General features: G+C 43.1%; 2 protein-coding genes and 1 non-coding gene across 6 annotated transcripts in view; 2 read left to right on the top strand and 1 right to left on the bottom strand.

Moving 5' to 3' along the window:
• Window positions 1–4,963: 4,963 nt before the first annotated feature.
• Window positions 4,964–8,359, top strand: RPL30 (ribosomal protein L30). Of its 2 annotated transcripts, XM_055546591.1 has the most exons (5): window positions 4,964–5,107; window positions 5,215–5,266; window positions 5,659–5,804; window positions 7,380–7,510; window positions 8,253–8,359. In XM_055546591.1, the coding sequence occupies exons 2-5, from the start codon at window positions 5,246–5,248 to the stop codon at window positions 8,300–8,302; spliced, it is 348 nt and encodes a 115-aa protein (XP_055402566.1). In that variant the 5' UTR covers window positions 4,964–5,107; window positions 5,215–5,245; the 3' UTR covers window positions 8,303–8,359. The 2 variants fall into 2 exon arrangements, with proteins under 2 accessions (XP_055402566.1, XP_055402567.1); XM_055546592.1 differs by lacking the exon at window positions 4,964–5,107 and having other exon boundaries at window positions 5,114–5,266.
• Window positions 7,942–8,073, top strand: LOC129627481 (small nucleolar RNA SNORA72). The gene has a single exon (XR_008702624.1). It is a non-coding gene; the product is annotated as a small nucleolar RNA SNORA72 (small nucleolar RNA).
• A 6,420-nt stretch (window positions 8,360–14,779) lies between the features above and the next one.
• The window catches only part of MATN2 (matrilin 2), a 171,065-nt gene continuing 168,107 nt past the window's right edge, over window positions 14,780–17,737 (bottom strand). For 2 of the 3 annotated variants that reach the window (XM_055546594.1, XM_055546593.1), the window contains exons 18-19: window positions 17,461–17,559; window positions 14,781–15,719 (exon numbers count right to left, since the gene is read on the bottom strand). In XM_055546594.1, coding sequence (XP_055402569.1) covers window positions 15,664–15,719; window positions 17,461–17,559 — 155 coding nt within the window. In that variant the 3' untranslated portion in view covers window positions 14,781–15,663. Of the gene's footprint in view, window positions 15,720–17,460; window positions 17,560–17,737 lie in introns of all 3 variants that reach the window. The other variant, XM_055546595.1, reaches the window with a different exon arrangement.

Below are 17,737 nucleotides of genomic sequence, written 5' to 3' on the forward strand. Positions count from 1 at the left end.
AGATGGGAGGGAGGTTCAAAAGGGAGGGGGTATACGTTTACCTATGGCTGATTCATGTTAAGGTTTGACAGAAAACAACAAAATTCTGTAAAGCAATTATCCTTCAATAAAAAATAAATAAATAAAAACACATGTGTGTGTGCTAAGTTGCTTCGGTTGTGTCTGACTCTTTGCGACCCTATGGACTGTAGCCCACCAGGCTCCTCTGTCCATGGGACTCTCCAGGCAAGGATACTGGAGTGAATTACCATGCTTCTTCAGGGGATCTTCCCAACCCAGGGATGGAACCTGCATCTTATACATCTAACTGCATTGGCAGGCGGGTTCTTTACCACTAGTGCCACCTGGGAAGCCCATCTCTATAGTAATCTGAAATTATTCCTGAATATTTAAATGTCATTATTCCAAAATGAGATATGATGTAAGTGTAAAAGAAGACACATTGTATTTTTACTTTTTGGTATGAAGATTTTCAAACGCACAAAAAGTTGAATAGTACAATGAATACTCATTTATCTTCCACTTTAAATTCAACAATTATTAACTCTTTGCTGCATTTGGGCTTTCAAGCTGGTTTTAGAAAAGGCAGAGGAACCAGAGATCAAATTGCCAACATCCGCTGGATCATGGAAAAAGCAAGAGAGCTCCAGAAAAACATCTATTTCTGCTTTATTGACTATGCCAAAGCCTTTGACTGTGTGGATCACAATAAACTGTGGAAAATTCTGAAAAAGATGGGAATAGCAGACCACCTGATCTGCCTCTTGAGAAATCTGTATGCAGGTCAGGAAGCAACAGTTAGAACTGGACATGGAACAACAGACTGGTTCCAAATAGGAAAAGGAGTACGTCAAGGCTGTATATTGTCACCCTGTTTATTTAACTTATATGCAGAGTACATCATGAGAAACACTGGACTGGAAGAAACACAAGCTGGAATCAAGATTGCTGGGAGAAATATCAATAACCTGAGATATGCAGATGACACCACCCTTATGGCAGAAAGTGAAGAGGAACTCAAAAGCCTCTTGATGAAAGTGAAAGTGGAGAGTGAAAAAGTTGGCTTAAAGCTCAACATTCAGAAAACGAAGATCATGGCATCTGGTCCCATCACTTCATGGGAAAAAATGGGGAAACAGTGTCAGACTTTATTTTTCTGAGCTCCAAAATCACTACAGATGGTAACTGCAGCCATGAAATTAAAAGACGCTTACTCCTTGGAAGGAAAGTTATGATCAACCTACACAGAATATTCAAAAGCAGAGACATTACTTTGCCAACAAAGGTTCGTCTAGTCAAGGCTATGGTTTTTCCTGTGGTCATGTATGGATGTGAGAGTTGGACTGTGAAGAAGGCTGAGCGCCGAAGAATTGATGCTTTTGAACTGTGGTGTTGGAGAAGACTCTTGAGAGTCCCTTGGACTGCAAGGAGATCCAACCAGTCCATTCTGAAGGAGATCAGCCCTGGGATTTCTTTGGAAGGACTGATGCTAAAGCTGAAACTCCAGTACTTTGGCCACCTCATGCGAAGAGTTGACTCATTGGAAAAGACTCTGATGCTGGGATGGATTGGGGGCAGGAGGAGAAGGGGACGACAGAGGATGAGATGGCTGGATGGTATCACTGACTCCATGGATGTGAGTCTCAGTGAACTCTGGGAGTTGGTGATGGACAGGAAGGCCTGGCGTGCTGCGATTCATGGGGTCGCAGAGTCGGACACAACTGAGTGACTGATCTGATCTGATCTCATCTGTGGCTCAGCTGGTAAAGAATCTGCCTGCAATGCAGGAGACCTGGGTTCAGTCCCCAGGTTGGGAAGATCCCCTGGAGAAGGGAAAGGCTACCCACTCGAGTATTCTGGCCTGGAGAATTCCATGGACTGTATAGTCCATGGGGTCGCAAAGAGTCAGACACCACTGAGTGATTTTCTCTTGCTGCATTTACTCCATCTATTTATCTACATTTATTTTAGGATTTTATTTACATTTATTCAGCAATTTGAAAGTTGCAGAGACTTCCCTGGTGGTCCAGCGGTTAAGACTCTGGGCTTCCACTGCAGGGGGCACCATAAAATACTTCAACATTTATCTCTTTAGAAAAGGGATGACTTAAAGTAGCTATTTTAAATAAAAGTAATAGTAATCTTACAACACAGGGGTCAACAAACTATGGCTTGCAGGCCAAATCCTGACTTTGTAAAGAAGGTTTTATTGGAACATAGCCATGATCATCCATTTACATACTGTCTCTAACTGCTCTTGTGCTGCATCAGCAGGGTTGAGTAGTTGCCACGGAGACCATACAGCCAGAGTCTAAAATCTTTATTATTATTTGGCTGTCTACAGAAAAAGCTTGCCGACTCCAGCTCTAATAAATACAAGTGTGGAAATAGTTACGAAATCTTGACAAGCCAAAGGATTTGACTGTCATTCTTGCATGGCAAGTGTTTGGGTTCTTCCACTAGTGTTTGGGTTTCGCAATGCCGTGAATGACTTCAGGTGTGTGTGAGTGGTTGTGGTGGGGAGATGGGGAGACAGGAGTGGGACTGAGGAAGAAAGCTAACGTCCACTGCACAAGGCCCTGTGCTAGGTGCTTCACACACCGTTATGTTTACTGTGATCCTCACAATACCACGAGGTAGAGATTATCATTCTAGCTTTTTGATGAGGAAACTGAAACTTAGAAGTTAGACAGTTTGACCCACGTCTTTCAGGTATTAAATAGAAAAAGCAAGAACCTAAACCTATCTCCAAAGAGATATAACAAGATCAGTTAGGACTCTGTAGGTAAAATTTTCAAACATTTTGTGGTCATGATTCATATATATCAGTGTATGAATGTCTATCCCTGGCTTCCAGTACAAAACCATGTTAAGATCCCTGTGAGAAAGCAACTAAGACCTTCCTTTATTTTAAAATATAGTCAGGACATTACACACAAAAAATTGTTAGGACATATATTAAGGACCAGAAACTTGGTATGATAAAATGAAAAGCATCAGAAAAGTCACCTCAAGTGTTTTAATCATCGACTTTCTAAAATGGGGGTAATATTTATGCTGATTGCTTTTGAGGAAAAGTAGATATTAAAAAACATTCAAAGTACAGAGCTCGTTATAAAAGTGTAAGGCATCATTAGTGTCTCTATCTAAGCATGCACTCCTCAAAACCAACTAGGCTATTTCATTCTTACTTCTCAAATTTTAGTATTTCTAAGAACCATGGAGGGACTTCCTTGGTGGCCCAGTGGTTAAGAATCCACCTTGCACTGCAGGGGATGCACGTTTGATCCCTAGTAGGGGGACTAAGATCCCACATGCCACAGAGCAACTAACCCCAAGCCACAACCAGAGTCCAGGCACCCCAATGAAAGATACCATGTGCCACAACTAAGACCCAATGCAGCCAAATAAATACATTAAAAAAAAAAATCATAGAGGTTGCTTATTAAGCTCAGATTTCCAGGCCCCACATCCAAGGAAGGATTTCTTCACACACCTGGGAGTCAAAATGATTCTGAATCTGGTGATCTGGAAGCCATACTTTGAAAATTACTGCTTTAAGAAATAAGTGAAGTTTCATAAGATTTATTTAAATCAACCACTATTTTATTAAAAATGAGCTCTCTACATAACAATGAATGCTTAAATAATTCAAACAATGCTGAAACATATAAAGTACAATTAAATGTTCTTTTTTCACCACCTACTCTGCTCATCTCTCATCCAAAGATATGTTTCAATGATTAACTTTCCAGACTTGAATTTCTTTTTCTTTTTTTGGCTATTCAGCATGTGGACTTAGTCCCCTGACTAGGGATGAAACCCGTGCCCCTGCAGTGGAAGCGTAGAGTCCTAACTACTGGACCACCAGGGAATTCCCAAGACTTGGATTTTCTTTTTTAAGATTATTTTATTTATTTATTTTGTTGTCCTAGACTGTGTCTTCCTTTCCCTGTGCAGGCTCTCTAGTTGTGGTGCCTGGGCTTAGTTGCCCTGTGGCAGGTGGGATCCCAATTTTCCCAACCAGGGATCCAACCAGTGTCCCGTGCACCGCAGGGTGGATTCTTAACCACTGGACTACCAGGGAAGTCCCAAGACATGACTTTTCTGCACATGCAAACACATATATTTGTTAAGAATAATGAACATCTGATGTTTCCATTTTTGTTTTGCTATTTAAACTAATGCTGAAACAAATAGCCCTATTCTCACGTCTTTGGGCACGAGTGACTGCCTGTTTAGGACAGATTTCTAAAAGTTGACACATGATGATAGCTTACTTATTTGTCTGATTTTTACCTTTTTTTTTTTTTTCTTGCATGTGTGGTGGTGAGAGACTTTCTGTGCCTAATATTCTGAGTGATTCGTCACTGGACTTTTTTTTTTTTTAATCAATATCCAACGCTCACAACAAAAAGATTTTTAGTTAGACCTGTTCTATCGCTGTCTCCGAAAATTCGGCTTACACGCTACAGAAGAGGTGAGTTAAGGAAGCCAGCGGCAGAGGGTAGTCCCGGGAGTTCAGGCGCACCTGGGTCCTCCCCGCGTCTCCTAACAGCCGGGGCTTCGGGCAGAGGTGCGCTCTGTGGCACTGAGGCCGAGGTCCAGACGCCGCCTCTTCTCAGTGCCCCTTCCGCTTCACTCTCAGTCGGCTTCTCCAACTCCCGTCCTGTTTGACTTTCCTGAGCTCCGCAGCGCGCCGCTTCAGAGCAGCAGAACACAGCAAGGTGAGACTTCAGACCACTCGGCTGCAAAACCTGGTGGCTCCAGCGGTTTAAAAAAAAATCTGCCTGTAATGCAGATTTGGATTCGACTTCTGAATCAGAAGACCCCCTGCAGAAGGAAATGGCAACCCACGCCAGTATTCTTGCCTGGAGAATCCCCATTGACAGAGAAGCCTGGCGGGATACAGTCGCAAAAAGCCGAAAACAACTGAGCCGCCAGAGTAACCAGCACCGGCCCGCCTCTTCTTGTCCCGCCCCTTCCGCTGGACATTTGCTTCCGCTTCCGGTCTCGGTGTGACGGCGCCCCGCCCCGCCGTGAAGAGCTTGGCATTGTGGGAATTCTTTCCTTTCTCGCTCCCCGGCCATCTTGGCGGCTGCTCTTGGTGAGTGGGCTCCTCCGGGCCGAGGTTTTGGCAGCGCGCGGTGCCCAGGGAGTTGCCGGTTTGGAACTTCAGATCGTAAACTTCCTGTCCTGTCCTCTGTGTTCTAGGTTGGGGGCGTCCCGCATCTAAGGCAGGAAGATGGTGGCCGCAAAGAAGACGGTGAGTGAAGCAGGCCAGGGCCGGAAGCCTATTTCACGTGGAGAGATGAGTCTTGGCCGGGGCGGGCAGTTTTGAGCTCTCTGGGCGGACAGCGTTCCCGCTGGCCTTAGAGGCTTCCAGAAAGAACCCGAGAGACCTTCTCAGTGCTTTGGAACCCTCTTCTTCGGAGGTTTATTAAGGGGCTCCGGTTCCAGGAAGCTGGATCCAGTGTTGTTTTTTTTTGGCCGAGGCTTGCGAGATCTTAGTTCTCTTTCTAGGGATGGAACCCGTGCTCCCTGCTTGGAAGCGGGGGAGACTTAATCACTGGACCACCAGGGAAGTCCCTGGATCCAGTTTTGAGTGGTTACAAACAAGGCCTTCAATCAAGTTCGTATTAAATGTTTTCTTTGTAGAAAAAGTCACTGGAGTCGATCAACTCTAGGCTCCAGCTGGTTATGAAAAGTGGAAAGTACGTGCTGGGGTACAAACAGACTCTGAAAATGATCAGACAAGGCAAAGCGAAACTGGTCATCCTCGCCAACAACTGCCCAGCCTTGAGGTAATTGAAAGAACCTGAGGGTGTGTGTCTTCCACTGTAAATTCGTCCTGAGCAAATATCCAAGAGTGTGAGCTTGCAATCTGGGTAGTATGAACTGGGTGTCAGGTAGAATTTGTATTACAGGGGCACATTTGCAGGATAATTTAAGGGTTTCTGTTGTGTTTGGCTCTTGATTTTTCTCCCCTTCATAGTCTCTCCTCCTCTGTGGTTCTCCTTGGGAGAAATGTGTGACAGAAACCAAAGAAGGGCAAAGTTTGAGGGTAGTGCAGAAACGTAAGTTGCTTTTCCTTATGTCCTGCCTTTTTTTGCTTGTTCTTTTTACTTTGAGGTGTTTTAAAAGGACTTCGTTTTATGAATTACTTATAGCATAGAGAAGCTAAGATCGGAAGAGTTCAGGCTGGCCTGTGGATCTGCACGCTTCCAATTCACCCAGTTTTTGCCTGATGCACTGTTTTGAAACTGATCTTATGAGGTGTTGTACATAAGTTCAAGTTGGACCATGCAGAGTATCAGCCATATTTTCAGTCCTGTGCTTGTTGATTTTCTACGGTAATGCATAAACTCACAGCATTTCATACAGGGTGTCTGTACCTAATGGGCGAAGCCTGGAGAGCTCTCTTGCATCTCATCTCAAAACTTTGGTCTTACTTCAAAGAATTCACACTTACCTATTAGAGCAGTGGCTTTCAGCATGAATGTACATTCAGTCGCAAGTGATTTGGTTTAAATGCAAGTTCAGATTTAATGGATCTGGATTGGGGCCTGATGCATTTTTAACAAGCTCCTTGATGGCTCTCTACCTACTTGGTGGTCACAAAAAACGTTAACTTTGGGCAAGTGCAAGCCTATGGCATGCCTGTTTTTATTTTATTGGATTTAGCTTTTCTTCACTTAATAGTTGCTCTTTGTTTTTAATACAAATTGAAGGTTTGTGGAACCTTGATTGTATAAGTCTGTAGGTGCTGAGTTTTTCTTTGTTGTTATGATTTGTCATCTTTGATATTACTGCTATGATTCCCTGAAGGTTCAGGTGATGGTTGGTTTTTTGTTTTTTCATTTTTTTGCAATAAAATATTTAATTTATGTATGTACATTGGGGGGGTTTTTTAGACATAATGCTGTTGAACACTTAGAGGCTACATATAGGTTAAACAACTTTTATATGCACTTGGAAATTAACAAATCCCTGTGGCTAGCTTTATTGCAATATTTGATTTATTGCAGTGGTCTGGAAGGCATTTGCAGTATCTGAGGTATACCTGTTCTATTACTCTGCATCTAGGACTCAGAGCACCAGAGGGTGATATTGTCATGGGAATTCTGTAAAGTGTCTGGCAGATAGTAAATGCTAAGCAAATGATGATCTTATTCTGTACCCTCTTTCCATGTGCACAAATATATACTGTAGAGGATCCAAAGGATGGCTGGTGTTGGATAATGAATATATTTTTAAGAATAATAAATGGCTTACTGTTTGAAGGCCTTACCAACATTGGAACTAACGAGAGCAGTAACATTTAATCTGTGTCAGTTGGTATGGTATTTATTTGCCTTTTTTTGTTTTTACTCCCAAAGGAAATCTGAAATAGAGTATTACGCCATGTTGGCCAAAACTGGTGTCCATCACTACAGTGGCAATAATATTGAATTGGGCACAGCATGTGGAAAATACTACAGAGTATGCACACTGGCTATCATTGATCCAGGTATGCTTTTTCAGTCATAAAATAAGTCTTTTTTTCTTTATGGTGTAATAACAAGGATTTCTTACTATACAAATGTCTTTGGTTCCTAAGTTCAGTTACTGAGAATTTGTATATAGCAAGGGATATCCTGCAGGCTTATGTCATGGAGAGTTAGTAGTGAATGTCAGTACATAATTATCTTTGTCATAAATGAAATTCTTTTTACTTTGAGATGATGAATTTAATTTCATACCGCACCTAAGAAATTATGTCTTAGGGCCTTGGTAAAAGGTGAAATTATAAAGGGGGAGAATAATCAGGTGAAACAGTAGAAGAAAGGAATCCTTACTGGCTGCCTGAGAATAGATGGGTAAAATGAGGTTGAGGGGGAGAAGAGGGCCTACAAATACACGTCATGTTTTGAACTTAAGAATTTCTAATTCATGAAGCTACTGCGAATATTCTCGCTGTTCTGATTTTGTAATAATCAGGGCAGGCTAAACATTCGCTATATTAAGACCATGCATGTGTCCCCAGACCTAGTTCTCTGCCTAGGTCTGGTTTTATAAATGCTGGTGATAAACCAAGTCTGATTTACATGACACGTCTTGTGTGGGAAATGTCTGTGACTCTAGGTGTCTGATCAACCTTGAGAAATGGTAGCACAGCTAGTGTGATAACTTTTGAAGATAACCATTGCTAGTTTGATGATTACCAGTTGCCACTAAATAAGTTGTAAAAATTATTGTGTTTTATTTTTTAGGTGATTCTGATATTATTAGAAGCATGCCAGAACAGACTGGTGAAAAGTAAATCATGTACAGTTTTTCTTTAATAAAACTGGCCAGAGCTTGTTTTAAAAACACTGTATTCATTGCAGTTATTTATTTATTTATTTTTATTTCTTCTTGTCCCAGTATACTTGCCTGAAGCTAGATTAGTGAGGATGGGGCATCAAGATACAGTGGCAAAACTTGTGGGTTAAAAGCCAGATATCCCAGTTTCACTTTCCCTGTTTTTGTAAAGGGAGTGCACTGAGTTCCTTTCCAGTACTAGATTTTTAAAACTTAGTTTTCATAATTTCAGTCCCAGGATATTGCTGTCATTTTTTAAAATGCTTATTTGGCTGCACTGGGTCTTGGTGGCGGTTATGCACACAGACTTAATTGCGGCGTGTTGGATCTTAGTTCCGTGACCAGGGATCAGACCTGTGTCCCCTGCATTGCAAGGCAAATTCCTCACCACTGGATCACTAGAGAAGTCTCTGGTATTGTCATTTTGTTGAGTATGTCAGAGGCAACAAGGGTCAATTCCCAGAATCTAACCAGAACTGCAGTTTTACAGTCCACCTTAAATCCACTGAATCTGAGTAGCAAAGAGGATTAAGTGAAATATGTTGCTTCCACCTCCAGATTTTCATAGGGTGAGAGAAGTTCTATTGAACTTTAATGAAGCAGGCTCGCTCTTAAGGGTTTGTAGTGGTACAGTTCAGTTCAGTTGCTCAGTCGTATCCGACTCTTTGCGATGCCATGGACTGCTGCACACCAGGCTTCCCTGTCCATCACCAGCTCCCGGAGCTTACTCAAACTCAGGTCCATCGAGTTGGTGATGGCATCCAACCATCTTATCCTCTGTCATCCCCTTCTCCTACCTTCAGTCTTTCCCAGCATCAGGGTCTTTTCCAATAAGTCAATTCTTCACATCAGGTGGCCAAAGTACTGGAGTTTCAGCATCAGTCCTTCCAATGAATATTCAGGCCTGACTTTCTTTAGGATTGACTGGTTTGATCTCCTTGCAGTCCAAGAGACTCTCGAGTCTTCTCCAGCACCACAGTTCAAAAGCATCAATTCTTTGGCGCTCAGCTTTCTTCACAGTCCAACTCTCACATCCATACATGACTACTGGAAAAACCATAGCCTTGACTAGATGGACCTTTGTTGGCAAAGTAATGTCTCTGCTTTTTCATATACTGTCAAGGTTGTTCATAGCTTTTCTTCCAAGGATCAAGTGTCTTAATTTTCATGACTGCAGTCACCATCTGCAATAATTTTAGAGTTCAAGAGAACAAAAGTCTGTCACTGGGAAGCCTTTGTAGAAAAAATGTACTTGGGACAACTGCAGAATATTTTCAGATCTTCAGTGTTTCACAGTTTCACAAAGTGTGTTTTATATATTTTCAGTCCTAAAAGATGTACTGTGAAGTAGGTTTGGCGTTCAGATTGGGGGGATACCACATACTACATCTCCCAAGTATGTCCTGTGTAACCCTTTTCTCACATCTAATAATACCCTTTGAAACACTGAAAGGAATTAGGGGGAAATGGTGACTCAGGTTTTTATTGAGTTGAATATTGCTGGTAGGGCATAACCCAGGATATGTTGTGTTGGGTACTAAGTTTGCAGAAGTGTTAGAAATATTTTTTGGACTTTAGAGCCAGTCAACTTCTGAAGGCAGTTTTTGATGGTAGAGGAATGAGACACAGGAGATGTGAATGCCTTCAATACACTATCCAAAAAGTCGAGTATTTGCTGAACTTAAAGTCAGCATATTGGTATCTTAGTCTTATCTCTTTGTGACCCCGGGCTTCGCTGTCCATGGAATTCTCCAGGCAAGAATACTGCAGTGGGTAGCTATTCCTTTCAGGGGATCTTCGTGACCAAGGGATCAAACTCAGGTCTCCCACATTGCAAGCGTCTGAGCCAACCAGGGAAGCCCCGATTGATTATAGGTAGGTAGGTTTATTTTGGGGCTCTGTATTCTGTTCCATTGCAGTATCAGTTGTTACTTCTTTTTCATGTCTTCCTTTGTTTTTATTATTTTTGTTTTTGGTTACACTGGATCTTTGTCGCCGGGCACTGGCTTTGTCTAGTTACAGAGAGCAAAGGATACTGTAGTTGCGGTTTGTGGCCTTCTCATTGTGGCGACTTCTGTTGCGGAGCACAGGCGCTAGGCCCATTGGCTTCAGCAGTTGTGGCACACGGGCATAGTTGCTCTGGCTTGTGCTGTCTCCCCTGTCCAAGAATCGAACTCATATCCCCTGCATTGACAGGTGATTCTTACCCACTGTACCAGCAGGGAAGTCCTCTTCCTCTTGTTTACTTGGGTTTTCTTTTTTTTTTTTTGGTGAGCATGACTAGAGATTTGTCCATGTTTACCCTTACAAGGGCTTCCCAGGTGGCGCAGTGGTAAAGAAGCTCCCCGCTGTGCGAGAGACCTGGGTTAGATCCCTGGGTTGGGAGGATCCGCTGGAGAAGCGAATGGCAACCCACTCCAGTACTCTTGCCTGGGAAATCCCATGGACAGGGGAGACTGGCTGAAAAGTTAGTACATGGGACCACAGAGTTGGATGCGACTGAGCACCCTTTCAATAAACCAGCTCTTGGCTTTATGGATTTTTTTCAGGTTTTTTTTTTAATCTTAATTTGTCTCCTCTCTGATCTTCATAATTTTTTTCCTTCTGTTGTCTTTAGATTTTGTTCTTTTTCGAATTCTTTTAGGTAATAAGTAAGATTGAGATTTTTCTCATTTTTTTTGAGGAAGGCCCGTATCCCTATGTACTTCCCTCTAACTGCCTTTGCTGTATTCCATAAATTTTGTATGGGTGTGTTTTCATTGTCATTTGTCTCAAGGTATTTTTTAGTTTCTTCTTTGATTTTATCTTTGACTCATTGGCATGTTGTTTTAGTCTCCATGTAACCATTTTTTTTGTCATTTCTTTTTTTGCAGTTGATTTCTAGTTTCATGTCATTATGGTCAGAAAAAATACTGGAAGGACTCTGTGCTTCCTGTACCTGGATATCTGTTTCTTTCCTTAGGTTTGGGAAGTTTTCAGCCATAATTTCGTAGAATACATTTTTTTTTAAACCTCCTTTTCTCTTTCTTTTCCTTCTGGAATTCCTATATGTGTGTAGATTGGCACACTTTTATATTATCCTACCGGTCTTATTGGTAGGACTGATGTTGAAGCTGAAACTCCAATACTTTGACCACCTGATGTGAAGAGCTGATTCATTTGAAAAGACCCTGATGCTGGGAGGGATTGGGGGCAGGAGAAGGGGGCGACAGAGGATGAGATGGTTGGATGGCATCACTGACTCAATGGACATGGGTTTGGGTGAACTCCGGGAGCTGGTGATGGACAGGGAGGCCTGGCGTGCTGCGGTTCATGGGGTCGCAAAGAGTCGGACACGCCTGAGGGACTGAACTGAACTGAAGCGGTCTCATAATGCTTTCATTTTTTTTTCCCCCCTCCAATCTGGCTTTTTGTCTGCTGTTCTAATTGGGTGATTTCTATGCTATCTACCAGGTCACTTATTTGTTCTTCTGCAGTATTCAATCTGCTCTTCATTGCCTTTTAGTTTAGCTTTCATTTCGGCAAATGAATTTTCTGATTTTTCTTGGCTCCTCTTTATAGATTGTAATTCTTTTTTACAGTAATCTGCATTTCTATTCATGGACTTTCCTAAATCCTTCGGTATTTTCATTATCTCCTTCTTGAACTTGGTGTCTCTCAGACTGAAGAGATCTGTTTCATTGTTCTTTCAGGGGAGTTCTCTTGACTTTAACTGCGAGTGGTCCTGGTTCATTTTACTTGTATTTCTCTTACTCTGAATTTAGGAGAAACAGTTACTTACTGTGATTTTGGAGGGGTGTGTGGGAATGTTCCTGTGTAGTCTGCATGGATTTAACATTTTGATGTGAGGCCTGTGTTTAGTATGAATGCCTGCTGCCTCTCCTCAGTGTGTCTTGGCCTTAATGTCCCTTTGGTGAGGAGTCTGACTGATGGTGATGACCAGAGTCTGTAGTGGATGTCGAGTGGGGACTCCTCTTTGCTTTGTGGTTGCCACAGCCCTGTTGGGAACAGAGTCTGTTCCCTGGTTATTGGAGTAGAGACCCCCAGATCCATTTCTGAGTCGCATCTGAGCTGTGGTGTGAGGTAGGCAGAACTGGAGCACTTCCACCAGAAGAGCCACAGAGTATTCCTCTACCACAGCTGTCCACTAGGAGAGTGCTCTGCACCTGTCCCCAAGTGTGTGGGCTCACAAGGCCACCCGCACAGATCCACTCTAGGCGGTCCCAGGAGTGCAGCAGTCATGCACCTACACCATCTGTGGGAGCGACGGAGGCAGCCCAGACCTTGTCCCAGCCTAGCCCCCCATGGACACACTCAGGAAGCCCACAGCTGCCAAGAGCAGCTCCATCTCAGCCACGGAAGCACCTGTTTTCCACTTGGATGTCACGCAGTGCTGAGTTTACAAAGCAGGCAATGTAGGTGTAGAGTCAGACACAACGGTGACTGAACAGCATCCTGCAGCTGAGTTTACAAAGCTGGCGGTGTGGGTGTCCGTCTGCGTCTGGCACAGCCACAGGGAGAGACCTGAGCTCTGCTTCCTACGTTGGGCAACCCTCTGGAACCTGATCCCGGAGGCTGCCGGGACGGCGGCCGGTGCAGGGAGAAAAGAGGCTTCTCCAGCGGGCCCTCACCCCCCACCTAACAACAGCACTTGGCCTCTCGGGCTGTCTCTCAGCGGCTAAGCCCCAGCCCTCTCCCCAGCTCTGTGTTCTAAACCCAGGTTTCAGCACCCGGCCCCAGCTGTGCCTGCAGACGTGCGTCTCGGGCTGGGGAGCGCAGGCAGGCACCACAGACTGCAGCTCTTTCTCGGTCACACACCAGTTGTGACACTCGCCTCTGAAGCTCCCTTTCTGTCCCGGAGACTCTTACAGCTCCTTCCGAGGGGCGCAGTTTCCGTGCTGCTTTTTCTTTGCTTTTTCTGTGGTCCCACTCAGGGTTATGTGGAGGTCTTTTCCTTTCAGGTGTCTGAGGTCTTCTGCTAGTGTTTAGTAGGTCTTCTGTGAGAACTGTTGTGTATGTCAGTGTGTTTTTGATGTACTTGTGGGAAGAGATGATTTCCACATCCTTATACTCCACCGTCTTGATTAGCGCCCTGAGTTACTACTATTAGATGAGGGATGGTCACACAAGTAGTGAAAGGGGAAAGCAAAACCTTTGTACCTGAGACATACAGAGAGCAAACAGAAATGGAGAACTATTTTTTTCTCTCTCTTTGGTCGCACTAGGCTTTCATTGCTGTGCGCGGGCTCTCTCCAGGTGCAGTGAATGTTGGCTAGTCTTTCTTGCCCCATTGCAGTGGCTTCTGCGGAACACAGGCTCTAGCGCATGGGATTCAGTAGTTGCAGTGCGCAGGCTTTACTTGCTCCACAGAATGTGGAATCTTCCCGGTCCAGGGATCGAACCCGTGTCCCCGTGCACTGGCAGGCGGATTCTTACCCACTGTACCACCAGGGAAGTCCGGGAACTATTTTAAATTTGAGACAATCCTCAAGTTAAATATCTTGGGTTACTATGTGAATTTGACGGATTAGTTGGAGGTTTTGTCTTCCACGAAGTCACCTTCCTTCCCAAGTTGGAGAAAGTTGAAAACGGTACAGTGAAATGTACTAAACAGCTAAAGCGTACGTGGGGGTGGGCGGGGGAGCGGCCGCGTGTTTGTGTGCACGCCGTCTAGAGCCACTAGGGGGAGCCAGGACTCAACGCAAAGTAGACTGGAGACAATGGAAGCAACGGCTAAACTAGGATTACGTCTCAAAAGGAAGTGCCAACCCAAATCCACACTTTGGATGAAAACCCGTTTTCAGGATCACATGGAGGACTCAAATATAAATATAAACTGAAGGTTTAATACTTCGAATCACAACTTTTATACTTGGAAAGAATTAGATGGTTTCTAGATTGAGGTCTAGGAGATGGTCTTCCATCTCCTATTCTGCTACATCACCCTTTGGGAAGATTTTTTTTTTTTTAATTTATTCATTATTATGGGGTTTTGGCTGCACTGGGTCTTCGCTGCTGGGGATGGGCTTTGTGTAATTGCAGTGCTCGGGCTTCTCGGCAGCGGCTTCTCTCTGTTGCGGAGCACGGGCTCTGGGCGCTTGGGCTTCAGTCGTTGGCGGCTCTGTGGCCCTAGAGCAGGGGAAAGCCAGTAGTTGCGGCACGTGGGCTTAGTTGTTCTGAGACATGTGGGCTCTTCCCGGACCAGGGGTTGAACCTGTGTCCCCTGCATTGGCAGGCAGATTCTTCACCACTGGACCACCAGGAAAGCCCTCCCATTGGCTTTTAAAATTTATCTTTGTTTTCGAGTTTTACCATGTACATGTAGATTGAGTACATTCTTTTAAATGTTGCATAGTATTTCTGAGTTATAGACCGTACCACAGTTTATCTGTTCCCCTCTGGTGATGATGAGGTTATTTGTAATTTGTTACTTTTACAAACTCGACTAACATTCTCATACAGGCCTCCTTGTATGTATGTGTTAAAATCTTCTAGTTTGATACCTGTAAGTGCAGTTGCTAGAGTACAGGGTAGGGCTGCATTTTCAGTTTTACTAGGTAGGGACGGATTATTCTCCAGAGACTGCCCATTTGTGTTCTCACTAGCAGTGTGTGGGAGCCCCATGTTTCCTCAGCCTTACCAACACTGTCATCAGGCACAGTAACTTTTGCCCAGTTGATTGCTTTAACCTGCATTTTCCTGATTATCAGTGAGCTTCAACACTTTTTTTCATACGTATCTTAGCCATTTCTCATGTATACATATCTTGCATTTAAGATTAAGAATTTTACACAGAATACTGTTCTCTGAAGTGAATTTTAATATTGTATAAAAAATCCAACTTCTTATACAAGTACATATGTTCTATGATTTTATGCATACATCCATATACATATATCAAGGTAAAGTCTGATAAAAAAAAAATAGCTTTCCCATGGCCAGTGTTCTACGGAAGTTAAGTCTGTAAAACTGTAGATTTTATGTTGTTGTCAAATGATATTGTACCACTAAGGCAGAACAAGACCAAAGCAAATGGTGTCCACAGTACGTTACAGAGTATCTTGCATAGCTTATTTGTTCTCACTTGATAAAACTCCTTTTAGGACTCTGACGGGTTTTTTTTTTTCTCTCAGTGAATTCGTACAAGTTAGTGTGTACTTTTTGCCTTTGTTCTGTAGCAAACCAGCTTTCTCAACTCTTGGTATGTTTTACTTTACAACCTTACAGAATCAATGATAGCCTGAGCTTTGAGGGCTCTAAACTGTTTTCACTGTAACCCTTGACACAATGACGTACAGATACATAGAGCATTGTGAATCTTCATCTGTATCGCAGGCGATTTTCCAGGGCTTCCATTCTCTGTGTCATTTCTTCTAGTAAATCTCAAATTAAGGAAGAGGAATCGGAATGGCCTATTTACATTCAAATACAACTTGATTTATCTACAAAAGAATTTGTGTCCTGCAAAATACAGGGCTTTGGTTTTTTCCATTTCTGTAATTCTGACTTATAAGTTTATAGTAACCCATTAGTACATACTATTAAGACTATAGATCTGTGTTGGGTTAAATACTTTTTTTAACATTAAATCCAGATAGCTCAGTTCACATTTTTCTTTTTAAAAATTTCAATTCTACTCATTCCCCTGTTGCTTATAAATTAATTTACCATAGCACACCTCTGGGAGCTGAACTGATAATGCTGGGAATGAGGAGAGGAGAAAAAAAAAAAGGATTAGGTCTTGGAAAGTAAGATATGACATCAGAAGAGAAGAAGGTGGGGAGTTTTCACCCATGAGGCCAGATGAGACCATAGGGTAGCAGCTTTGAGGACGTCTGACACATACAACTTCCTTAGTACCTTGTGAAGTAAACCCTCAGAGGCAGGCCAGGAGAAGGCAGAGCAGAGGCGCATTAGGGCGTCCCTGGAGCGGTAAAGAATCCGCCTGCCCATGCAGGAGACAGGAGTTCGATCCCTGAGTCGGGAAGATGCCTTGGAGAAGGAAATGGCAAGCCACTCCAGTATTCTTGCCTGGGAAATCCCATGGACGGAGGAGCCTAGCAGGCTACAGTCCATGGGGTCTCAAGGAGTTGGACACGACTGAGCGACTAAACAATAAGAGCAGCATTAGAATAAACATTTGTCTTCCTTCTTGAAGCTGCTTAGTACCTTCCACCTGCCCCCTGCATGGCAGAATGAGAGCCTGGATTCATCATCAAGATTAACCACGGTCAGATTATTTTGCTTTCCTTTATGAAGCATATTTCCAGTTTTCAGGAAGAAAATGGCTATAAGCTGTTCTTTATAAACCCACTGGCATAGAAATAGTTCAGAATTAAACCATTTCCCTTTAGTTGATATGTGTTAAGCTAGATATCGGGCAGTTTTAGTAAGCTTACTATAGTTTTAAGTTCAGAACAGTTGGCAGAGTGTTCAGTGCATAAAAGCACTGAATCTCATTTCTCCACCATCCCAAAGCATTCCTTTTATTTGTAATACTATTTTAATGAATCATTGGATCCTGCTGTTCCCTCGGTAGAATGTTTCATCTTAGAGTGCTGATATAAAATCTCTCTGCTGCCAAATGAAAAAATCCCAACCCCAGTCCTCTAGAAACTACGCACTGACCAAATGTGGCTGCAGGGTGGCTTGGGGCCAAAGGAGAGGTTTGGAATTTAGGTAGAATTTGAAGCCTCTTCGTTCTACAGCATTCTTTGTCTACATGTACTGTATCTCTGATGCACTTCAGATCTGTATCTCTATATTTGCCTACATGTACTGTATCTTTGATGCACTTCAGATTTATCTTTCATTTCCTCCCAGCAGAGAGGAAATTAAGTAAACATGTTTTTTCTTTACTTTGCATACTGGCTAACTGGCCTTACTGATCAACCTCCTAGAACCAACCACAGATAGCTTGACCCATGTCAGCAGTTTGGCTTGCTCTCGGTTCTCAAGCACCTGTCAGACTGCTTAAGAAATGGCTTTTCCTGGAGTTCGCTATTCTTGACTTTATAGAAGTGACTTCATTTGAGATATACCCATATATAGAAATGTTTGAGGTTTTGATAGTATTCTTTGCATTCCATACAGAGGCATAACATTAGAAAAGGATATAGCGCTGTGTTAATTTTCTTACTTCTTGATTTGCAAGGTTCTGGAACATTATAAGGTTTTCACATTTGCATTGATCCTGTTTTTCTTCCAAAGGACTTCCTAAGAAAGCAGATGGAAAGTGTTCACCTCTATAACCCACCAGACTTCGCAGACACATTGTTATAGGACTGAATTCAGCACATGGAGGAAACCATAATGAAAGCAATGTTCAACTTCTTCCATGTGGCAAGATCCAGTAGATATTAGCAAAGAGCTGTATATGCGTCCACTGCTGAAG

This window comes from Bubalus kerabau, chromosome 14 (genome assembly GCF_029407905.1).
Source record: "Bubalus kerabau isolate K-KA32 ecotype Philippines breed swamp buffalo chromosome 14, PCC_UOA_SB_1v2, whole genome shotgun sequence".
NCBI lineage: Eukaryota > Metazoa > Chordata > Mammalia > Artiodactyla > Bovidae > Bubalus > Bubalus kerabau.